This window comes from Phocoena sinus, chromosome 21, assembly GCF_008692025.1.
Source record: "Phocoena sinus isolate mPhoSin1 chromosome 21, mPhoSin1.pri, whole genome shotgun sequence".
Taxonomy (NCBI): domain Eukaryota; kingdom Metazoa; phylum Chordata; class Mammalia; order Artiodactyla; family Phocoenidae; genus Phocoena; species Phocoena sinus.
The window spans coordinates 35,441,177-35,467,078 of NC_045783.1; the positions used below are offsets into that span (position 1 = coordinate 35,441,177).

The 25,902-nt window shown below is 40.9% G+C and overlaps 1 protein-coding gene across 2 annotated transcripts in view; it reads left to right on the forward strand.

Moving 5' to 3' along the window:
* Nucleotides 1-25,902, forward strand: part of PSD3 (pleckstrin and Sec7 domain containing 3) — a 584,040-nt gene that overhangs the window by 518,814 nt on the left and 39,324 nt on the right. For both annotated transcript variants that reach the window (XM_032618448.1, XM_032618447.1), the window contains exons 13-14: nucleotides 17,798-17,955; nucleotides 20,857-21,001. In XM_032618448.1, coding sequence (XP_032474339.1) covers nucleotides 17,798-17,955; nucleotides 20,857-21,001 — 303 coding nt within the window. The remainder of the gene's footprint in view (nucleotides 1-17,797; nucleotides 17,956-20,856; nucleotides 21,002-25,902) is intronic.

The window sequence follows — 25,902 nt, forward strand, 5'->3', positions numbered from 1 at the left end:
GGGGGGTATCCTAATTTGAGACCATTGGACTTCTTGGATCTGGATGTCCATTTTCCTCCTTAGATTTGGAAAGTATTTGGCGATTATTTCTTTCAATAAGCTTTCTGCCCCTTTGTTTTCTCTTCTCCTTCTGGGACTCTGATAATAGGTATATTGTCCAGTTGATGGTGTCCTGTAAGTCCCTTAGGCTCTCTTTACTCTTTTATGTTCTTTTTTCCTGTTTGTTCCTCTGACTGCATAATTTCAATTTCCCGTCTTCCATTGCTGATTCTTTCTTCTGCTTATGTGTGCTGTTGAATGATTCTAGTGAATTTTTCAGTTTGTCATTGTATTCTTTAGCTTCAAAATTTCTGTTTTAGTTTTTTAAATCTTTTCTTTGTTGATATTCTCTTTTTGTTCATGCATCATTTTCTTAAGCCAATTGAGAATCTTTATGATGGTTATTTTTAATTCTTTGTCAGATACATCATATACCTCTCTTTCTTTAGGGACAGTTTCTGGAGATTTATTTTGTTCCTTTGATTGGGCTATATCCACTTGTTTCTTCTTTATTCTGGTAAATTTGTGTTGGGATCTGTACATTTTAAGGGGTAGCCACCTCTCAGTGTTTACAGACTGCTTTTGTACAGTGGAAGACCGTCATCAGTCTACTTGGCTAGAGATTCTGGGGGCCTCTGTAACCTTTTTTTTGAGGGGTGCAACTTCTCTGGGCCTGTGCATGCAACTTCTCAATTAGAGAGGCTTGCATGTTTCTTTTTCCAGAGCTCATAATATTTTTTCTTTCTGATATCTATCTGTGGCACTGCAAGTTTTCTGGTTCTACAGCAGCAAGCCACCCAGCTCTCCCTTATTCTGAGTGGCAACTAGGCATCCAGAGTATGCCAGCTCCCCATCAATGCCCCAGGTCAGGCGAGACTGATAGCATTTCCCTTGGGCAGCCCTCTGATGAGCCAGAATGTGAGATGCATACTTCACTCCTCTTTGTCCCTCCAAGAGAGAAGACTTAAGTTGTGTACCTTTCTCCCAATCTTGACAAGCCCTGCCAGCTGCAGCAAGCCACCCACCTTTTTCCTTGGTCTCAGCAGCCTCCAGGCATCCAGTCTATGTTGATTCACTCCGAGGTCTGAGTGAAGCAAGACAGAAACCCATTCCTCAGGCAACTTTGCAAAAAGCCAGGACGTTGGAAGCATGCTCCACTCTTCACATTCCCCGCACTGACCTGTTTCAGGGAGGGGCTGGCATGGTTAAAGTGAAGTTGCTCTTCTCATACCCATCTTATCTATTTTGGTGAAGCTGTTCTTGCCTTCTGTTCAGTTGGAGTCCTGCTAGCTCTTGACTGTATTCTGGCATTCTTGTAAAGGTATTTTAATCCGTGTAGCCTTGTTAAATGGTGTTTCTGTGTAGGAACAAGAACTGAGACTTCCTGTTCTGCCATCTTGCTCACGTCACGCCTAGGAAAAGATTCTGAAATTTGCTTGGACATTGATTTCCTTTTCTTTTACTCCATTTATTATCATAAACATTTTTAAATTAAAAATTCTTCAGAAGTATATTTTTTGGTCAGTCTAGTATCTGGTGACTGTGAAATGATAAGTCATATGGTTTCAATTTTTCCTTTCAATAGGGTTTACAAAAACATTCATTTTTAATTGCTTACAATATTTTCCATTAAATAGATTTATCATAATTTAATCTTTTCCCATTTTCAGACATACCCTCATTTCAGTTTTTTACAGTTATAAATAATGGTATATTGTGCACATGTCTGTTTATTTCTTAAAGGTAGATTTCTGGAAGTATCATGGGTCACAGGGACAGGGTAGGAACTGTTTAAAATTATTGAGACCTATTGCTTAATTACTTCTGGGAAGGCTGAACCAACTTTCACCCACTACAGCAGCTTCTAACAATACCTGTCTCACCACAGCCTTTCCTCATCACACTAATTACTAATATTTGCATATTTAAAGAATCAAGGTCTCATTCATTTTGGGCTTTTTGTTTTCAGTGTACAAACGCATGCCCTTACACACTTTACACATTCCAACGCTGCCTTTCCACACTTGTGTTTCTCTGAAGAAGAAAGTACATTTGAAATAACATCAATAATACTGAATCAGATGGCAGCCCCTGCATGATGGCGTCCACACTTGCACTACTGAGATAATAAACTGCTTTGGAATGGAAATATAATTATTGAGGAAGAACATGTTTGATTTATTTTTATTTTAAACATTTCAAAATGTTATAATAATGCCCTATGTAATAAAATTGAAAGAATTATTCTTTTTTAAAACCACCCTTCCTTAAGAGTCACCCAGATCAGTATTTAAAAGGACCTTGACTATCGTATGTCAACATTTTACCTACTGCCGGAGCAGCTTTAAAAGGAGCACTATTATAATTCTCTTTCGTTCTATTTCTTTATTGGCACTTTTTTCCAATGTCTAGATTGAGAACTATATCTAATGTTAACAAAGCCTTTTGTCTTCTTCCTTTTGGAATAGATTAGGTAAGGAATGTTAGAGTATGGGATGCTTCACCTTGGACTAGAGCTCTTTTTGTGGCTAAATTACCTTTGCAGAGAGATGTATGGAGATAGCTGAAACCCAGAGATTATAAAGAAAATGATCTGTGGCATCCTTCTAAAATTTACACATTACTTTGAAGGATCAAACAACTGGAGAAATGGAGACTGTTGTTGATGTTAGGAGATCATCCATTTTCTTAGGTGGCCAGATATCTTGTATTATCTTTATTTCCCTATGGAGCCAGCACAGCTTCTAATTTATAAGTCAACTGCTTTGGCCTCTGCCAAAGCTCCATGTTGTATTCATGCTGGGCCTACATTGGTCCTTTCAGCTAGATTTGTCTCTGCAGGGAGCAGCCCCTTGAAATTAAACTTCACATATCACAGCTGTTTCCCCAGCATAAATCCTATTCTCTTGGCTTACTTTTTCATTTTCCCTAAAATCTCTATGAGGGACATGGTTGTCTTTGGCAAAATCATTTCATTGAATACCTAGTCACAGGATTTCCACCCACTCCACCCCAGGGTAAGCCTGGGAAAGGAGAAAAACACTCTTGCATTCAACATTTGACAGAGGTGATGCAAAGAGAAATGCTGTTTCCAAGTCAACTGCTTTTCCTTTCTCATTGTCCTCTCCCTCAGATAAGTGAATTGGATTGAATTTGACTCATCCAGATACAAAAGAGAATGGGCTAAATGTTGACAAGGGAATGACTTTGTAAATTCTGAAGTGTCAACATCAGTTTGGATTAGAGCTACAAAATTAGATTGCACCTCCATATTTATGGTACCTCTGGAGTGTGGCCCATGTGCACTTAGGGAAAATTGGATGAGATTCCTTTTGTAAAGTGAAAAATGGGACACAAAGGAAACGATACATTTGTTTAGGACAGTGCAGGTAGAGCTGTGGGTTATCTCTCAGTTTGCTGTTTCATACTGAGATGGAGAGTAAGGCTGAGCAGGGGCAGCCGGGTTTTGTATCCAGGCTTTCCTCCCTTGTTATTGTTGTTAGTGCTCTTTAAAAGAAAAGAAAAAGGAGGGGCTGGAAAAAATGTGACAAGTGATTAAAATCTCAACATATCAGTCAGCCAATATCTATTCCCAGAACTTTGCACAGATCCTAGAGACTAGCTCATCAATCAGCGGAAGCTTCGTCATACCAGGCCAGGTTCTTCTGTGGCTATGTCTACCCTGGTGTTTTAATTAGGTTCTTCCTGATTTGTAAAATTAAGAAAACAAAAAGGCAGAGAGGCAATAAAAATATGAAGACCCTATGGGCCCCTACATCTGAAAATGCCAAGGACTGTAAGGTTAACAGGGCACTGTCTGATATCCACTGCTGTAAGGGGACCTCTGGGATACTGAGCTGCCTACCAGAATCAGCAGGCATCGGTTCTTAGACATCTTCCCCTTTAAATTACCTCTGGATTGTAGTGTATATCAGAGGCTCAGTACTGATACAGCATGTATCCTACAAAGGGCTCTAATGTCCCATTGCTGGCTAATCCTTAACCTTGCCGGAGTCCTGATTTCCCAGCACATGATGGCAGATGCTACACCAAGAGTAAGTTATATGACTGCAGGGTGATTTGGGGTTTATACAATTTGGGGGTTATGTCTTCACATAGCCATTTAGAGCTTATCACATCAAGGACTCTGCTAAATGCTGGGCTTCCAATGATGACTAAGACACAGTCTCTGCCACATGGAGCCCACAAAGCAAGAGGGGAAACAGGTACATTGAACCTTCCCCAGATGGTGGTATTAACTAAAGGAGGGATGCAAAGTCTTACAGAGTAGGCCCTTAGTCATACTTGCAAAGGTCAGAAAATGCCTACCTAAGGAATTAACATGCCTTGAACTGATACCTGAAGGGTGACCAGACATTTGCCAGGCAGGCAAGGTAATAAAAAGCATTTTAACCGGAGAGGGGGAAATAACAGATTTAAGGGAATTGGCGTGTTCAGAGAATGGCAAAACAGTTTTTTTCCGTTTGGAGTACAGGATGGACGGAGGGTAGCCAGCAGTAGAAACATGATGAAAAATTATGTTTCAAGTGCTAGTGTATCATGAAAATGAAAAAAATGGTGTCACAATGTCATAAACTGTCCACTTCACCAAAGAAGCAGTTTTCTTCCCCAGAAGAATTTCAAACCCTTTGAGTGTGAGTTGGGTGCTGCTCCCACTGACACCCAGGTCCCTGAAGGATTTAGACAGCACCATCCCGAGTGCTGGGCAGTCACTCTCACAGGACCTGCTGGCTGGTGGTGCTCCCGGGAGGGGCATGTTGCTCTTTCCTCTGTGCCCTGAGAATGCCGTGCAACCTGCTGGGATTCAAAGCAGAGAAAACAGTAGTCACCCCTTCCTCTCCTTACCTCCTGCCACTCTTTGTTGTTTGGATGATGGGTAAGGAGAAAGGGCACACTTTTCCTCTAGCCCGAGACGGGTTTGATTCAGACTGGCAGGGACTTGCTCAGCCAGGGGTCAGGATCGGGGTTGTGCCAGGTCTGGGGTGCAAAGATAATAGGACCAAGCGTGTTCTTACAGGTCCGGCTAGCACACAGGCTTTCTGCCGCCATCCTGATATTGACGCCTTTCCACCCCGTGTCAATTTCTCAGCATAGAAGATTCCTGTCCAGAGGCTGCCAGGATTCCTCCCTCCTGCATCCCTTGTTCTCCTCAGGCGGGCAGGTGCTGCATGTCTGCTCCACACCCACCGTGGCTGCCAGAACTTGACTTCTAAAAGAGGGAGACAGTGTTGCCCTGAGACAGAAGGGAGCAGGACCTCTGCTCCCCTAATTAAAGGAATCCAGTCAGTCTTCTAAAGATACCGTAATGGCTGGGAACTCACCCTCCCTTCACTCTAAACACATACACGCCACACACATCTCAAAACCCCTCTGCCATTGGAGTAACAGTCTGTTTGGGGTCTCATTCCATGATCAGTTGCTCATCAATTACTTAAAACTTTTCATCAAGATTTCTCAATTATGAAATAGACAAATGATTTTTACCCAATTAGTATTTCCTCATTAAGAGTGAAGAGTGAAGAATTATAGTAAAAACCACCGCCACCTCCAGAAAAATACACAGTCACCAGAAAGAAAACCAGGCACAGCTGAACCTACACCGGGCAGGTGCTCCAAGTCCTCTTAGTCCCCACTCACCCAGGCTTCTCCCTCTTCTCGTCCCAGGCACAGAGAGGCCTAACACAAAGCTTTTCAGTGACTGCTCTAGGAAACTGAAGAGATAATAAAGATCTCATGCCTCTAAAGTTCATAACCCTACCTGTGTGCTTACAACCCTCTCTGTTGCATGCATGCTGACCACACACACACACACACACACACACACACACACACACACACACACACACACACATACATACACATATCCTTACAGGGCATTGCTTTGTATCTAATATCTAAGAGAATCATCATCCCAGATCAGAGCATCCCACCTCACAAAGTTAGGAAGGGGCTGGCAGACTTATTGAGCCAACTTAACCTGAGTGATCATTCAGCCAGAAATAACATGGGTTTGTTAGTGTGATACAGTTTTTAGGATACTTTTTATATTTGAGCTCCACAACTTCATAGGAGGATATAGTTCCCATTTTTTAAATTAAGAAGCTGAGGCTCAGAGGTTGGTTAACCCCCTCAGGATTGTGAAGGGTGGTAGGAGCCATGCTAGTATTTTTTCCATTAAACCATTCTTGTATAAACACTAAAGCTCTATTTTATGACTTTCTTAAATACTAGAAGTTTAAAACAAGTGATTTTGGAGAAATGTTTCTTTTACCACGTCAACCAGATTCAATTAACTTTTGTCTAATATGAAGCAAGTATACAATAGCTTCTTTCCTATAGGTAGCTTCCTGCTTTGGTCAGGACTGATGGTTAACCTGTCTCAGATAGCAGTCTCCTGACTGCAGCCTCTCCTCTATTGCAATATGGGACTGTCTCTAATCACCTTCCATAATTAGTGTAACTAACCTTTTAAGATCTTCTAATCCAGACCCACTTTCAGATATTCTTCCTTATTGTTCCCAGAAAACGTGGTAAAGGAAATGTCAACATTTCAATCATTTCATGATTCCCAGATTGGCACTTAAAAGTAACCCCAGCATCTATTATCAGCTGAACTTAGGTTAACAAACTACCATCCTGACACAGAGGACCATCATGGGAAGCAAATCAGTATCTATCTGAATGTATCTATTAGGTTAGGACTCTGGCAGTTTTTCAGAATGCTGTGCACTGCAGATCTGACCGAGAGCAAAATATAGTCCCTAAAGGAGCATATGCTCTGTCTGAAGAGATCAACAAATAAAAAGCCATTTCAATGCCATTTAGTATGTGCTACCAAGAGGGAAGTGTTCTATGGAAACACTTTGGAAGGACAGTTAGCTGAGCCTCAGGAAGAGCAGAGATCATGGAAGAATTCATGAAGGAAGTGATGTCTACACCTACACTTAAAAGGCAAATAGAAGTCACATGGCGGATTTAGACGGGGGGAACATGTATGGATGCCCAGCTGTGAGAGACCATAGCACATCCAGGGAGCTGTGGGCTCAGTGGAGCATAAAGGGTGTCCAGACCAGACTGCAGAGCCCAGAAAACCAGGCTTAGGAGTTGAGCTCTGAGAGCAGTGTGGGACTGTCAAGCATTTTTAACGGGGTGTGACATAATCAGATTTATATTTTAGAAAGATCAGTCTGGCGATAGGATGGAGTATGGATTGGGGGTGGTGTCAGTCAGAGACATAGAGACCAGACTAGCTTGACGATGGTAGGGGTCACAGGAAGGGGGAAACACAGTCTGACTGGACAGTTCAGTTTGTGGTGTTGAATTCAAGGTGTCTGTGGAATAATAAATGGGCATGTCCAACAAACAATTATAGATATTCAGATCCGGAGCTGAAAAGGGAGCCTGGAGAGTCATCAAAAAAACATGAGAGTAGATGATGTCACTCAGAGACTGTAGAGTGAGGAGAAGACGCAGGGTAGGAAAAGTGGGACACAGACATTTCATATATGCCCTGTGAGGAATGCAGTGTGACCAGACCCAGGGGGACAATGGGGGCCGGCGAGGGGGGAGCTGCTACAGACTTCAAGAGGTGGCAGAAATGTTCCATGTTGTAAAGAGGTCAAGTAAGATAGGAGTTGGAAAGTCACACTTGAATTCAGCAACAAGGAAATTATTGATAAAGCAGCTCCAGTGGAGTGGTGGGCATGGAAGCCAGATAGAATGAGTTGAAGACACAGGCAGAGAGTGTACAGACAGCTGCTTTCAGGAGGCTCCACTCTGATCATTCCCCCACCCCCTGCCTGATATCCCCCTTCCTGTGACTTTTGCAAAGAATGGATCCCCCGTGTCTATCTCATTTCTACTGAACCTCTTTTCTTTCCTGTTATTGATTTCTCTCTCAAGTAAAATAAGTCCTTTTCTCTCTTTCCATCCCTTGGACAGTTTCTGATATTATCCTGAGCTCTTGTTTTGCTTCTCCAGGTTATACACAGCCTTCCTCATGACCACCTCATTTCCTTTTCTGGCCCCCTCGCTTAATGTCACTTAATCACATTTGCCTCTAACTTTCAAGCAGAAAGGAAATCCATAGAGAATTGCAATAGTAATGTCAGAACCATTTACAAAATGTCATCTTGGGAGGAATAAACTTGGTCTCTATCCCCAAAAAGAGCTTGGGCTTACGGTGGTGGGTGAGAGACAAGTCTTAGGCAGTGAATGGCTAGTGACATGATATACACCAAGGATATGGGTGAGCTGGGAAAGCATCAGTGAAAAGGGAATACCGCTGTGCGGGTACTGGGCTGCAGTCTCTGAGAACTCTCTTGGGCAGGGCACTGCGAGGCACCTGCGGTGGAGTGAGTGGCTCTGTTTTCCAGCGGGGCAGGAAAGCACTCCTGTCCTTGTTTGGTTCCAGTACTTGCAGTGCCCCTCAGCCCATGCTTGGGAAATATATTACCTGATGGAGAGTTAATTATTATTATTGGAATATAAAGCCTTTGTGGCAGAGGAGTCTAATATCATTTCAATATAACAGTTTATATATGCTTTGAAATTTTGAAATTGCTATGGATTGATGATAAAATGATTAAATTTTTGGTGGTGAAGATCCATCATTGTCGACATTCAGATATCAGCTTTATATCCTTTTGTTAACCGAGAGTGAGTCATCTGCTGGCAAATGCTGAGATAAGCCTTTGCTGTCACACAGCTTCAGAAATTCTCTGTCGGTTTCAGTCAAGGGCTTTGTGTCTGACACTGCTAGTCTCTGCCTTTTTCTTAAAAGTATTTTTTGGTAAGCTTTATGATGGTATTTTTGTTACAGGTCTGGTTGTAACAAAAGTTAACTATGTTATCCTTAAAATAAATTGTCAGGTGATTGATGGAATGGTTAAGAGAGATGGGTGCGGGTGGCTGGTTAGTGCGTGGCCGTGAATTACTTGATGATCGTATTCTCCACGCCAGGCTCTGGATAATGTTCTAATGTCTTTTATCTCTAGAGTGTAGAAAATAGGTATTCAGACCTGAATTTATTTGCCTTTACCATGTCTTTCAAATGTTAAAAAATGTTTGTTAGCTAAAAATTTAGTTTCCTGTCATAGTATACTGGGAACTCTATGTCCTCGATGCAAAATCTTCCATTCTTTCCTTCGATTACTGAGATTTGTTCCACCTGCCTGTAAGGTTTTTGGATTGGAAGGGGAGTTGTTTGTTTGTTTGTTGCAGTGTTTGAAGTATAGGTGGCAACAACAGAGTGAGCCTGCACCAGGCAGAAGGAAGTACTGAAGACCAGGCCTTCCAGACTGTGATGATGGCAGCCTGGGCTGATGTGTCAAATACCAAGTGCCAGGAGCTGGCTGATCCTGGCCTGGGCCCCTGATAGCAAAAAGCTTCCCTGTGTGCTCAGGGCATTTGTATTTCCTTTTGTGAAACTGCTGGCTCTGTGCCCTCTCACACACTGAAGAGACCATGTGGACCCTCTCTCATTCTCCGAAACAATGGAAAGTGCAGAAAACAAAAGTTAACTAGGTTTTGAAGCCTTAGGAGAATAATGATCATATCAAAGTTTTCATTAGTTATAAGTTAAATGAATGACCCAGTTCAGCAGAGCAATGTAGCCATTATACAAGATATATTTAGGACATAAGCATAATTTTTTAAGACTATCAATTCATGAAAAAAACATTGCAGCTGGAAACACCTGGTCTCTGGATTTTAAGACACATAGGCTGTGCTCTGAAGGATTCTGTTTAAAAACACAATTCTCGGGCTTCCCTGGTGGCACATTGGTTGAGAGTCCACCTGCCAATGCAGGGGACACGGGTTCGTGCCCCGGTCTGGGAAGATCCCACATGCCGCGGAGCGGCTACACCCGTGAGCCATGGCCGCTGAGCCTGCGCGTCCGGAGCCTGTGCTCCACGATGGGAGAGGCCACAACAGTGAAAGGCCCGCGTACCGCAAAAAAAAAAAAAAAAAAAAAAAAAAAAACCAACAACAACAAAACACAATTCTCATTCAGGGGTCTAGCAAACAGAAACTAGTTTATTCCTGTGAGTTGTTTTGTTCCCACATGAAGAGGCGCTGCAGTGTTTTGTGGCTTCTTCTAAGTTATTCGAGGGTAAGATAGGTCCAGAACTCAAACGTCTTTTCCTGTTTGCTACTTGGGTCCCTAGGCAGTGCCTTTCTCTCCCTCTCTGTCTCCCTCTCTCCCTCCCTTCCTTGCAGTAAATATTATACCCATACCAATCATGTGAAAGTCGTAGCAGGAAACATATGAATTAGATACTAACTTGGTCTCCAGGGCTCTGAACTGAGTGGTGGTGGGTAAGTGCTGGGCAGACACTTCAAGTGGTCCAGACAGTGCCAAGTGCAGCTTTCACAGAATGTTAGTGAGCCTGGAACTGAGAGGAAAGCAGGAATAGCCTCCTGTCAATCAAAACCCTGATCATTATGTTAGTTAGAAATATGGAAGAAGTATGCAAGGGTGATAAGACGTTTTTTCTGCTTAAAAATGTTAAGAGCGGGCTTCCCTGGTGGCGCAGTTGTTGAGAGTCCGCCTGCCGATGCAGGGGACACGGGTTCGTGCCCCGGTCTGGGAAGATCCCACATGCCGCGGAGCAGCTGGGCCCGTGAGCCATGGCCGCTGAGCCTGCGCGTCCGGAGCCTGTGCTCCGCAACAGTGAGAGGCCCGCGTACCGAAAAAAAAAAAAAATATATATATATATATATAAAAAAAAAATGTTAAGAGCTCTTACATTTCTTCAGATACTGAGTCATAGAATCCTGTAGTCTTTTTCTAAGGGCTACTCATGGTTGTCTGTCTGCCCTAATTCTCTTCCAGTTCAGCTGTGTAATCATTAAAAAGATAGATCCTAGCTTCCTGGTTCACTCACCAGATTTGTCCTAGAAAATGTCCTGTGTCTCACTGAAGTCTGAGGCCTGGCTAAGAAAGCATTTCAAGTCCTTCAAGTCCTAACTGTGTCCATAAGTGCTCCCTCTGTATGTGGACCATGACGGGTTCCCGTGCTAACAAGGAAAGTCCTCCGCTACCCGCCCATGTGGGCCATCATCGCAACATGGAAACGGCACCATGTCCACCATAACCGAACAAACTAATATAAACAAACATAATCCTTTGACTTTTAACTGGCTTATTCTTTCTTAATTCTCCTTACAGAAATACAGGACATATTTTTCTGACTTTAAAATTGTTTAGCTAACATGAGAAAATTAGTTGAAATGATCCTTTAGGCTCCTTTCAGCTTTAACATTCTGTGAATAAGTGATTTTCAAATATCTGATTATGTGAGTGATGGGCTAAAACATGCCTCCATTGGATTTCCTATTATGTCTTGTTCCCAGATTTATGGGAATACAGCGCACTCTGAGCTCCCTGGTAAAAGAAAAATGAAGCTGAATAATTTTTAGAAAGATACCTAACCAGAAATACTCAGAATTTTTAAAAAAGATAGTCATCAAATTATGAAAAATGTTTTTAATGCCTTTTTTAAAATCAAGAATTAATGGACAGTTTAGGATCCAGTTTATTTTAATTACTGACATTTTTATTAAATCCTCATAGCCTCTCAAGGCTGTCCTCAGTTTTCCCATCTATATTCGCTCAGTAGAAATCAAGACTATTTCAGCTTTGTTTTAAATTGTTTTAATTAGGTATAGCAATTGTGCCTTATACTTTGAAAACTGGAATCTGAGCATTTTTTAATTGACATTGATGAATTTCAGTTTAGATTTGGTCACTTTCCAAATTGGACTTTATATTCACCTGAGGGTACAGATTTTCAGACTTGATGCCAACCAATTATTTGTACATATGTAGATGATCTGTGTGTCATGATCCAACTTCACAAGACATTTAATTAACAAGCTTCTTAAGAAAAAGAAGAAAGTGTTTCATTTCATGCTTTAAATGAATTTAAAATAAATAGCATATTGTGAAATCAAATTCTTGGTGCTTATTAGGGGGGTAGAGTGCTCTAATGAATCATCCTAGATAAAAAGACGTAGATTGCAGTGAACACAGAGGAGAGTAACATGTTTTTAGGCATCATTTTCACCCTTAATTTGAGAAAATAGATAGTAATTAGGTGTCATAGAGCATTTTCTATTCTTACAGAATTTCATGATTGAATTTACCTTGCTCTCTTTTCTCATTTAGTTTGCACAGCCAAGAGTCTTAGGTTTGAAATGGTTTGATTACAATAATTTATCCCTTATTTCCTCCTTCCCAATACCGTCATTTAAACCATCTTCAATTTAAGTAGTGAAAAGTAAAGATGTCAGAATGAACTCCGTAGGATAAAGTCTTTTCTTTTTATTCAGTTGTCAACTCTAATTTTTCCAATCTACCCTGAGTTTTGCTCATTTTTTTAATGGACTTGGAGCTACATTTTCTAGTAGGAATTCAGAATGCCAAACATGTTTTGTTTATATTTTGCCTTTTTGTTTTAATGGTAAAATAATATTACTATCAACTAAAAGAGTGGAAGCCCATGTTAGACTTGAAATTCCTAGACTTTGGTTTTATCCTAATTAAGTAGATCTTATCGTCCATTTTTGGCCTGTGCAGTATTTTCCTTCCAATGTTAGGTACCTTAAGAGTTTAGGAAACTGTCTTAGAGTCCTCTTCAGAAACCATGGTACAATTCTTCCAAGTTGATAATTACTGTTCACTTTTACTTAGAGCTATAATAAATGTTGCATTTTAAAATTCTTCACACTTTCAGAGAGGTCTAAGAATGTCATCCTTTAAGCTTGGTTTTAAAGGAAAATAGCAGCAGAGAGAATATGCTCCAAGAATATGTGTAGTTGCTCCAAAGGTCTAAGTCATCCAATATTAATAGCTAAGGATTGGTCTTGGGTTTCTTATTCATCTGCAGCAGTTTGTTAGGCATCATGATATAGGTGGGACTTCAACTGATAAGAGTAGATTTGACCCTTGAACAACACAAATTTGAGCTGCACAGGTTCACTTTGTCAGCAGATTCTTCAATAGTAATGCACTACATACTACATGATTCATAGGAGGTTGAATTCGCTTACGGAGAACTGTGGATACAGAGGAACAGAGGTTAGGGAGGAACTTCATAAATGGAAGGCAGACTGTAAGTTATATGTGGATCTTCACTTGCCCCAGCCCATGCGTTGTTCAAGCGTCAACTGTAGTCGTAATCATCCCAAGACACATTTATGGGATGAGAAAGGATGAAGGCCAGTGGCAGAACTGACAGCTGACAAACAGGCTAAAGAAGAGATAGCAGAGTCATGGTCAGAGTATAGGGGAGAAACCAGGAGAGAATTGTAAGGAGAAGCCATGGAAGAATTTCAAGAGTATTGTTGACTTCCTTTAGTGCTATAAGACGAAAACTTAAAAGAATCTATTAAATTTTGCAGTGAGGAGGTCATTGCTGACCTTTGCTGGAGCAGTTTCAATGAAGTGTAGAAATGGACTCTAGGTTCCAGTGGGTTAAAGGGTAAACTGGAAATTAATGTATAAAAGTAGTTAATGTGGACTCCTAACTCATTTTATATAAAGGAAAAAGAGAGGTGACAGCTACAGGTGACAGCTAGGAGAAAGCAATATTCAGGAGGGACTATTATCTTACAAATAATAGAGAGACCTTGAGGGTATTTATAGGCTGTGGGGAAGAAGCCTGTAGATAACGAATGATTTAAAATATAGTGGAAGGATAATAACCAACGCAATAAGATCCTAGGAAGGGTTGGTGGAGGTTGATCCTGGAGTACAGGATTAGCCTTGAGCAGGACTCCTCTGTGTAAGGAGGAAAGAGGATAAAGGTGGTCACAAAATATGCATTTACAGGGCATGTAAGCAGAAAGTTTGAAATTTACAAGCTTGACCTTATAAAATACAAGTTCAAGCTATATGCTACTAAAAATTATTATTAGGGATTATATCAGCTAACATCTAAGTGTTTACTGTCTGCTGTGAGCATTATTTAGAGTTTTAAAAAAACAGTATCTCATTGAATTTCACCCTACAGCTCTATGAGGAAAGTATTATCACTACTCCTCAGTCAAAGAAAATGAAGTTTAATGAGTTTAAATAACTTGCCTCTGGTCATAGAAATGTTAAGTACCATAACAGAGCTAGACATTTGAAGAGATGGGTCTAACCCCAGGCACCTGTGCTCTTAACCATCTTTGTCCTGGGATAGGAGTGTTGAAGAGAATGGTGGACGTTTGGCAGAATGGACCAGAGGGGTTATCGTAGAGGAGTAAACGCATTGTCGGTCGGCACTGGGTGCAGCCATAGCTGGAGACCATACATCTGGGTGGCACACATCTGCATAGCTGGGTTGGTTGTCTTTAGCAGCTGATAGCAGTGCAAGTGAGTGATCATATAAGGAGAACTAGGGTGGGATTTTTTTTTTAGTTCCAGATCAGATAGATGAGAATGTTAGGGCATAGCTGAGCAAAAATTCCTAAATTCTAAGGATAAAAATAAAACCCTATGAGATTCCTGACAGAAAATACAAGAAAAGCAAAAGAGAATCAGACTGGTGTTGGACTTTAGTAAAACTGGAAGCTAGAAGACAGAATAGCATCTGCAGAGTACTGAGTGGAAAAAGACTGCAGCCCAAAGCTCCATACCCAGTTCTCCACCTGAGAAAGAAAGCAAGAGACACTTGAAAGTAAGGAGTGGAGGACATCACGCACCTGAGAAAAGTACTTGCAAGAAGAGAGAATAACAAAGGGATGAGAAAAGAGACCTCAAGATGGAGAAAAGATAGAAAGTAGGTGAGCAATGAAACATGGACACAATTAAATCTAAAAGAATAAGGAGAGATTCAGGGAATATGTAATGTAAGTGCAAGATAGGATTTCTTGAAACAGAAAATACATAATACAAGATAATTTTAATAAGATTGCAGAATAAAACATACTAAACTTTTATCAAAATTTAGGATTAATGGGAAGGGTAGGGAGGGAAGTGAAACTATTTTAAAAGTCTTGTTGATACAGAGAAATAGAGCATTTGGTGGGAGAAGAGAGCCTTTTAAGTTTCCATCTTATGTAAGTAAGCACTAACGTGGATAAAGAAGAACATTTTAAAATAATAAATAGCACACAGAACATGGTAGAAAAATACTGTAAGAACATAGAGGAACTGAATCAATAAACTTGAATATAAATACACACTCATCCCTCAGAGAATAACTTTTTTTTTGCGGTACACGGGCCTCTCACTGTTGTGGCCTCTCCCGTCGCGGAGCACAGGCTCCGGACGCGCAGGCTCAGCGGCCATGGCTCACGGGTGTAGCCGCTCCGCGGCATGTGGGATCTTCCCAGACCGGGGCACGAACCCGTGTCCCCTGCATCGGCAGGCAGACTCTCAACCACTGTACCACCAGGGAAGCCCAGAGAATAACTTTTTTTTTATGTCCATGGAACAATAACAAAAACTAAACAAGTTGTTGGAAAACTTTGAGAAATTAACCTTAGCGAATTTTAAGTAAATAAAATAGATTGTATAGACCACATTCTCTGGTCACAAACCAATAAAATTGGAAATATACAATGATAAATAACTAAAAACTTTTGGTGCTTTAAATTTGAGAAACATTCTTTGACATGACTAAGATTGAAGAAGAGAGAAAAAAATAAAACTACAAATCATCTAGAGAACAATGAAAAAATACTCTTCATTCCCAAGCTATGTGTATCCTGTACTCAGAGGAGAAATTATAGTCTTAAATTCTTAATTAAAGAAGAAATAAGAAAAATAAAAAACTAATCGTTTTAAATTCAAACAACAAAAAATTAACCAAAAGAAACTAGTGAGAAAGAATTAAGATAAAAACCCAAATTATGGACCTGGAATATCAAAAAATGGTGCATACAAATTTCTAGGCTGATCTCTGTGCAAACTCAAATATCAGGTGTGTTAGAGATCAGTATGTACAGAAATGGACTTAGTGTCTCTGAAGACAGTTTTGTCCCTGATCACTTATCCCCATTCCCCATAACTCATCCACCCCAGATTCCTATCTGGAGCTAAGTGGGTAAGCTGAGCTCACGGCCAGCCATGCAGGGCTCTATTGCAGTCTAATTCTGAGGCCGGGGGGGAATTTGTTGTCATGCTGCCTCTAGCTGATACTCCTGCTCTAATAACAGTTCCCCTGGAAGGAGATCTGTGAAGTTTTGGAATGCTAAATCACTAAGAGAAATCCCATGTAGAAAAGACAAGACCCCAAAACATAGCTAGATTATAGTTTTTTGCATTAATGGGAATTGTAGAACAGATACATGTAAATATATTGTATTTATTTTAAGATTTTAAAATAATTCTCCTTTATTCCTCATACTTCTCTGGAAAATGGTTGTCGACAGCAGTTCTTAATCTCTGAGGCTTAAGAAAATTGAGCTGTAGCAATCTTAAAGTAGTAATTTTATCATTTAGTATTATAAATTGTGTAATTTTTATATTGCTGTTGGCATTTACTGAGTATCTTAGGTTTTCCCACCCTTGTCTCAGCACTGTCACTGACAGTGATCACTAAGGATCAGCAGCTGCTGTTTATTTCTGACTCACTTTGAATCTATGGCAAGAGTACCTCTGAAGAGCTCGATTTGTGCTGGGGCCACGGGGAAGGGAGGAGGAGGTATGGGAGAGTGTAATTATCATTTTGAAATTTTGTAAAACCAGACTGCGATAACAGAATAAACAATGTCTTCCTTTAGGCTTTTAGTACTTATTAGAAGGCGAGGACTTGTGTGTGTGTGTGTGTTCTTTACAGAAGAAGTGCAAGTTTATTTAGCATCAAGTCTGATAAAATATGGGAAGTGGGGAGAGGAACTTAAACATCTGAAAACTAAAAGACATCTCCTACAACACTTTGTAATGTCTACTATATTGACATTAGTTTCCAGGCCTTTTTTATTCTTATGGACCCAAGGAAACTACTAGATATAATAATAATATCACATTTGTTTTAAATTCTTATTTTTCTACTAGTTGGGATTTTTTTTTAGTTACATTTGGAAGGAAGCCATACAAAAGAACCTTTATAAATTCTATGAATTGTGTCTGGATCATGCCCAAAGATAAAATTGCATCTATCCATGACACCCTCCTTTTTATGTAATTTTACCCATTTTCCAAATTTATGATAATAGAGCTAAGCTTTCTCCTGATTTAAGATTAAACCGATTTTCCTCTTTTCTTTCAGAGAACAGCTGGAGAAATTGTTTTATTTTACTGTTCATTTTTCTTTCAATAATATTTGCCTCAAAAGAAAGTATTGGGAAAATGTAGTATCTTTTGGGCAAACACAGTGGCATGGGTTTTCACCATCAGTACAGTTCTGCTGATGCATCCTGGGGGCTTTTGCATAAGTCCTTTAGCTCCTGAAACCAAATCACCCTATTAGACCTGGCTTCATTTCAAATCACTATAAAACATGTGTGACAGATATTTTGTCTTTGATCTTCCTTAGCTCTTTACTTTAATTATTATATCCCAGCTTTTTCAAAAGTGCCCCTTTGGTAAATGTGTATTTTCTCATTCTGAGCATACTTTTCAAAGAACAGGATTTTTTATGACATTTATGAAGTAGCAAGGAGTTGTTTCTACCCACCATTCATTTCACTTTTTTCATGCACCTTCATGGATTCTCTAAAATTTTTCTTATAGTCTTAGATTTTAAAAAGAGAAGATGAAGTCTGAACATGTCTTTGCTTTCTTTGTATCTGCCCACAGGATGAATATAAGCCAGAGAAGGCCCTGTCGGAAGAGGACCTGAAAAACGCTGTGAGTGTGCACCACGCACTGGCGTCCCGGGCCACGGACTACGAGAAGAAACCCAATGTGCTCAAACTGAAAACTGCTGATTGGAGGGTCTTGCTTTTTCAAGCCCAGTAGGTTTCGCTGGTTGGTTTGGTTTGGTTATTTAGTTTGCAGAGCACCACTTTACACCAAGAAATAGAATCGGGATCTGCAGGGGAAAATTTTTGAGTTGGAGTCAAAGTCATTAACTGGTTGCAGTAGAGAGACAACTGTCTAAGAAAACTAGAATACGAAATAGAAACCCTAGGGCAAGCTTTTTGTTTGCTGCAAAGTAGCCCTGTGACCCTTTGTCAACCACTTACCACCTCTAGACTGTAATACCCTCGTAAATAAAATACAAGGGTGTTAGTATGCAAGTTCTATCACACAGTGAGTAAAATAGACCTGGATTCAGATTACTGTTTCCTAACTCTTTGTCCTATCATGTAAATTTAACCTCTTTGAACCTCAGCTGGTGGCTAGTGTAGATAATGATAATAATAATGTTAATAATGTTTATTTCTCAGGGTTCTTGTGGAAGCAAATGAGATGAAGCATGTAAAGAGCCTCACACAGTGCCTGGCACACAGAGGCTGTTCAAGAGGTGTAGATTTTCATTTTGCTCTCTCTCTTCTCTCTCCTTCTGAGCCCTAATAGTTTGTGATTAAACTAGAAGGAAAATATAAAATCATATTGTGGGCAAGGAAATGGGATGGAGTACCATTTTAATAAGGGGTCTGTGACAGCCTTTAGATTAAAAATGGAGCACTCCACGTGGAGAATTCTGGATTTATGAAGTGAGAAACTTTGGATGTTTAGAACTGAGCCTCTAGAACAGGAATTTTAATAGCACATATAGCATCAGTGTCCGTGGCAGGCAGTGTTAATTATTCATGGCATGCCTTTTACAGCCTGAGCTTGACTTCAGAATCTCTCTCAACACAGCACTACCAACTGGCTGCATTAGGCACTGGCATTAAATTTGACATCAATAGAGTAAACACAGGTATCTGCAGGCTTGCTGATCAAAACAATGGAAGACTAGCAGAGGAAATGAGAACAAGAACCAGGTACTCTGGTGATTTGGGGATGCTGAGCTTGCAAAGGCATGAGATTGCTGACATCAGGTGAGGAGGAAGTTGTAAGGAAACCCAAGTCACACAGGAGTTTTTGGTGTGGGAGATGGCTAGTAGCACAAGGGAGCCACAGCCGGATGTGTAATCACAGCCATTAGTCATAAAGGGCCCCCACGTTATTCTGTTCCCCAGCATTATTGTTTTTAAATGTCTAAAATGCTGGATACGGTAACTAAGGAGAGCTAATTACTCCAAGTGGGATTGATGCAGAAATCAGTCGATTGAAATAACAGGTTGGAGAGGCACACGGGTCAGAGAGGCATGCAGGGCATGATGAGGGTGACACCTGGGTGTGGTGTCAGGTTAGGGTGGTAGCTTTCAGAGTATTCAGTACAGGAAATGATTTTTAGATGGGCTGACTTCTTGTCCATCTTTTTATTGATTATATACATGGTAGGTATCTCACCTAGTTCAGGACTATTTCTTCCATTGATTTATGAGTTCACAAGTGCTGTCAGTGCTGGACTCTGCAAACATGACATATAAGTTAGAAGTATGATACCGACATCAGGAGATTTCCACACCCTCTCAGGTGGATTTTTTTATGTCCTACTCAGGTATACTGTACATACTTTTAAGTGTACGATGGTGTTTAGCAAATTTGCAGAATTGTGCAACACACTCCAGTTTTGGAACACTTTCATCACCCCACCCCAATCCCCTGTGCCATTCTCACCCACAGCCCAGACACCACTAGTTTCCTCTTTGTATTGCCCTTTCTGGATTTTCCATATAAATGCAGTCACAGAATACATGGGCTTTTCTTTAACTCAGTATGAAGTTTTGTGGTCATCCATGCTGTAATCTGCCTCAGCACTCCATACCTTTGCTGCTGCATGGTATTCCACTGTACAGATATAGATCGTGGTTTTGTTTTTAATTTTTTTTAATTTTTGGTTACGTTGGGTCTTCGTTGCTGCACATGGGCTTTCTCTAGTTGCGGCGAGCGGGGGCTACTCTTCGTTGCAGTGAGCGGGCTTCTCATCGTGGTGGCTTCTCTTGTGGAGCACAGCTCTAGGGGCGCGGGCTTCAGTAGTTGTGGCACGCAGGCTCAGTAGTTGTGGCTCACGGGCTCTAGAGCGCGGGCTCAGTAGTTGTGCATGGGCTTAGCTGCTCCTTGGCATGTGGGATCTTCCTGGACCAGGGCTCGAACCCATGTCCCCTGCATTGGCAGGCAGATTCTTAATCAGTGCACCACCAGGGAAGCCCTAGACCATGTTTTGTTTATTCATTCACTAGTTGATGGACATTTAGAGTGTTTATCCTTTTTGATGCTTATAAATAGTGCTGCTATGAACATTCACATACAAATCTTTTAGTGCCTATATGTTTTTATTTCCTTTGAGTGTATACCTAGAAGTAGAATTGCTGGGTTGTATAATAAATTTATAGTTTATAGTTTTTAAGAAACTGTCCAAACTACTTTCCAAAGGGGGTGTATATACCCTTTTACATTCCCTGTATCAGTTTATCACTCAGTTGCATTTTAAAATCAAATTATGTGATTGGAAGAGATGAGTTAATTTTTAAATTAATTTTTGACCTAGCCTAGTATCAAATAGAAAGTAGGGGGGTTAGTAAATATTTATTGTGAAGTGAATTTGCTTTATTTCCTTCTGTACCCTTGGGGGAAAATCATAGCCTTACACTATGATGATCCTAGGTTCCAGGGCCTTTTATTACCATGGTGATTGTTTTTGAAAATGTTAGTCTCCGATGAAGTTTTGTCAGGGATTATTTGTCCCAAGAAGAATAAATGATTTTATATGCCATTTTAGATCAGTAATGAGAAATGGGCAAGATGTGATGCACTTAGATACAGAAATACCCTAACGTAAATATATCTGTTTCTCATAGGAGTCCAGAGGAAATGCAAGGGTGGATAAACAAAATTAATTGTGTTGCAGCTGTATTTTCTGCACCACCATTTCCAGCAGCCATCGGATCTCAGAAGAAGTTTAGTCGTCCACTTCTGCCTGCCACCACTACAAAATTGTCTCAGGTTAGTCATTTTGATCGTGCTTTGACCTTGGAAAAAAGCACTTTGTAAAATAATCTTCTTAATATTTGTATGTGAATAATACTCCATATTTTGGGGGCAGTGATGAGACCTTGCCCTGGAGGACAGTGTTGTACAAGTGGGGCAAAATGCAGTGTGCTGGCTTTTACACTTCATGTGGGAAGCTGACACAATTGAGTCAAGGTTGGTAGGACACATACTTTGAATTAGTTTCTAAAATTCATATTAGTTTACTACTTAGTCATTCCAGCCTCATTTTTTAATTTTGATTTTTGTTTTTACTAACAGTGCATATTTTTTAAATAACTGGCTAATGTTAGACATCATGGCTTGGAAACAAGCTTTTTATTCATTCATTCATTCAACTTTTTATTTTATTGAGCTTTTCCCATATCCCAGACTGTATCTGATGCTGAGTATACAAAAATATTCCCAGGGATCCACTATTCACAGTGCAGTGGGGCAGAGCCTTCCCTACCTCTCAGGGAGGATCTAAGTGAACCCTGGTGATTTTCCCAGCTAATCCAGACAAAGCATGCTAGAACTCTCTTCAGACGTATTAACATGAGCTGCTCTCCTTTTGTAGGAGTGACCTCTCTAAAGGCCACATTTTATTGTGTTCCTTTCTTACTTAAAACTCTGTTCTAAGATATTGCATACAAGCCACGTTTGCCAATTTTAAACCTGTCTGCAGTGCCTCTATTGCCACTGATTAGTTAAGGATTTTGGAAGCTACTTTGATGTCTTTGTGAATTTCTTATTGGTGCAATAATAGAAATAGTTTCACCTGGCTTTAATCAACCAAGTCTTGATATTAACTAGCTCCTCTACACATCTGACATCATGAATGGAACATTTATTAATAAATATGTATCATGTGCCTGTTGTACCTCAGAGACTATTTTTGGCACTGGAAATAGGAAGGCAAGTGAAACCCAGGCGGTCTCTGGGATCGAATTGGCAAATATAAACAAGCAAGTAATTGTAACGCAGTTTGATTAGAGGTACATGAAGGATAAGTCCAGAGTACTGTTGGGGTGCAAGTTAGGGCCTGGCCTTGGAGGAAGGAGGAAGTGTGCTAGCTAATATGAAGCTCACAGGATGAGCAGCAGGTAGGTGTGCTGTGGGAAAGAGAATGATCCAGCAGAGGGTCCGAAAGGCCTAGAGGAGAAAGCACTGGGATGTAGGAGGTAACATAAGTTATCAGATGTGACTTGAGTACAGAGTGTTGTGAAAAGGCAAGAAACGTTCCTCTGTGGAGGTAAGCAAATGCCAAATGATGAAAAGTCTTGTTTGTCAGGTGTAGGATTTTGGATGCTTCACTGGTTCCCAGCATCCTTAGGATAATAGTATAAGCAGGAAATTAATGTGATCAAATCTGTGCTTTAAACATTATTCTTGTTACAATAGGAAGAAAGTACTAGAGGAGGAAACTACTAAAGCAGGAAGGCGCTTTCAATAATGCAGGGGAAAACTAAGTTAAAGAGGAGGTGGGCAGAAGTGGAAGGGTTTGGGGCATGTTGATGGTCCTTAGTGCTCCCTGAAGTGAGGAATAAGGTCTGTCACCTGGGCTTGGACACTGAGGACTGTGGTGTCTGATCTGGCTTTTGGTACCCCATGGTCTCCTGCTTTCCCTCCTGGTGCATCTTCCCAGGGTCCTTTCCTGTGTCCTTTTCCTCTTTCTACCTCCAAATATTGCAATGAGTGCTCAGAAGCAGACCAAAACAGACACTTGAGAAACAATAGTTTTTAAGTTAGTCAAGAAAAAACCCAGGGAGAATGTTATGCCAAGAGAAGGGGGGAAAGATCAGGTACAAATAGGACCAAAAGATCTCCTGTGAAGTGGCAGGAGGTGACTGGGTCCTACAGTGAGAGCAGTTTCGGGAGTGATGGTGGAGCGGCCGCGTTGGTCATCCTTAAGGGGGATGGAAGGCAGTGAGCATGTGGAGGGGGGGACGTGTGCGAGTCCTGCCTGAGTTCATAAAGACAAGCTGGCGCTGAGAACAGAGGAGGCATGGTTTCAGTAGAGATTCTTTTGTTTCTGTAAATTCATAATTATTATGAACATGATTTGGATGCTCCCACGTAAGCATTGCTATTCCTGTCTAGTTCATAGACTGACTACTGAAAAAGCTGTTAAGAATAGAAAGGACTGAGTCAGCTCACTTTACAAGGCAGAATGGCATTTAACTTTCAAGGAAAATAAATATTCTAAGAGAAAAGGAAGGTTTTACCTCTTATTGATGACCAGAAAGTATGTTGGCAGACCTCTCCATCTACCCAACTAAAATACGAACTCTTAAAGCAAATGCATTTCCCCACTATAATTTTGGGTACTTGACATAAATAGTAAGCCACATTACATAAGGTAAGAGGAGAGAAAAGCAATTGAATAACTAGAGGCAAAAAAATACTTTCAAAAGTTGAGTTTTATTCTATTAATTTCACTAGGAATTTTCCAATCGTTATCTTTCAATAAATTGGTCTTTCTCACAACTACTCCTATAAAAGATCCAGGGGGAAAGGTGATCTGAAGTTAAAGAGGAACATTAATAAGTATAGAGCAACATGAGAGCTTTTCCTTGTTCTTTCCTCACTGTAGAACCTACATTTCTGTTTATTTTCTACTTTGAAAAATGTGTTACTATCCTACTTATGTATGGGCTGTACATTAGTTAAGTCACTTATACATGAAAATGAATGTGTTTATCTATTTGTATATTTTTACCACAAGACCATACCACCTTTATTAAGGCAGAATCTCTTATTTTAAACAAATGTCCTACATTGGAATTAAAAATAGAATGCATAACTTTTTTGATATTTTTCCTCATTTTGAACATGGAGGTGCAAAAAATGCATATGTAATGTGATCAAAATGATGGGTTCAAGATTTTAAATACGCAAGTAGTAACCTGAAAGAAGCATCCTCTTGTGTCACGTAAGATGACCAAACCCTTTTGGGAATTTAATTTCTTTGTAAAAGAATACGATGACTTCCTCCCAGACAAGTAAGTCACTGAGCCTTTGTGGGCCTCAGTTTTCCATCTGGAAGATGAGGAAGTTTTCTAGAATGTTTTTAAGATTCTTTCTATCACTAGCTCTGTATTTTTTGCCCAGGTCGTCGTGTTTGTTTACTAAAAATGAAAAATGTGCTTTACCTTTGAGAGTAATAGGACAGTTAGAAACGAATATGTAGAACCAAGCACATGATAAAGAACAGGTTAGAAAGAGGGAGAGAGCGTTGGTTTGCACACAGCCTGGTGCAGGTGTTTGGGGTACCGTCCGTTTCAGATGGAGACTCTTGGGGCATGTCTTGGCTAGAGTCACAGTGCACCTTCAGTGAACCTGGAAGGTGTGTCTGGATGTGCCCACAGGGCCTCCAGTGCCTTGAAGGTGAGGCCTCCTCCTTTAGCACGGGCATTCTCAGTCTCGGCCCTGCTGACCTTTTGGCCTGGGTAGTTCTTTGTTGTGGATTGTAGGATGTTGGGCAGTATCCCCAGCCTCTACGCACTTGATGCCAGTATCATCCCCCTAGTTGTGACAACCAGAAATGTCTCCAGACGTTGCCAAATGTCCTGTGGGGCCAGTCCCTGCTGTTGGGAGCCACTGCTCTAGCCTGGCCGTCTTTCTTTTCTCCGCATGCCCACAGCCTGGCTGCAACTCCCCTAAATGCCAGAACACTTGGATAATTTCAGTTTACAAAATAATGTATAACAGTGTGAGTGCCCTGCTGGAAAAAAGTCAAACAGTGTTAGGAAAAAACTAAACATTCAATTAGAAGATTGTTTGGTGCTTTTAAAGACACACTGTTCACCACCCTGTCATTTGCAGGCTTTTCTTTAATTTATTCTTGTCTTCTCTCCAAACCATATTAGCCGTCGTTATTGGAATTGATTATTGTCAGAGCAGCGTGGTTCTTTCTGAGCAACTCTGCTGTGTGGGAAGAGTTGCCGCCTTCTAGTTGTTTTTCATGACCATGTTGCCAGGGCACATTTTTCTTCCTCTGTCGCAGGTAGAGAGACTAGTATGAAAATGTAAGTTTTGTTTCTCCTTCTGGTGTAGCACTCCAAACTTAGGATTTCATGGTTGGCTGTCTTCAAGATCTACTGGACCTCCTTTTCTACTCATCAAAGTAGTCATTTTCAGACATTAATGTGCATAAGAATTATCTGGGGACTTATTTAAAGCGCACATTTCTCATCCCCCGGCCCCCCGCCTCGATTGATCCGGTCTGGGCCAGGGTCCCGGGGAATATGTGTGTTTCTGAGACACACCGGTGTCCTGCTATACGCAGTGCAGACCAGAGACCCTGCCCTGTGACAAAACCTGCCTCCGTTTCACTACTTCTCTGGAGATCTGTACCTCATGACAGTGTCATTTCCTCAGGTACCTTGTCCTGTTTTCTGCTTTGAATTCCAACCACTGTTCTGTAGAAGTTTGACTCAATGGAAGATCACTAAATGCTAACTACTGAGGGCCAGCCTTGTGATTAACCCAGTCGCAAACAGGAGATTCTGTGTTTGCTTCTCACCCTCGTGCTATCCTGTGCTTTGACCACATGGCAATAGTGCTAAGGACAAGGTGAGTGGGGCAATGTTGGTTCACAAACTGGCCCCATATGAGGAGGGCAAGGAGAGACCGAAGAAAGAGGCAGCCACTCCGGACTGGTAGGTGGCAGGCTTAATAAGCAAGGGAACTTGCGAGGCTTGTCTTGGGCATCTGAGACACAGCGGATCTCTGCACCCGCCTCCAGGATCTTAAAGTTTATAAGCATCCTTAAGTGGGTTCCAGTCAGGTAGGCCGTCCAGATGGTCCCAACACCACCTTACTGTCTCAAGGCCGCGTCCTTGGGCAGCTCCTAGCACAGGGAAGGCAAGCGG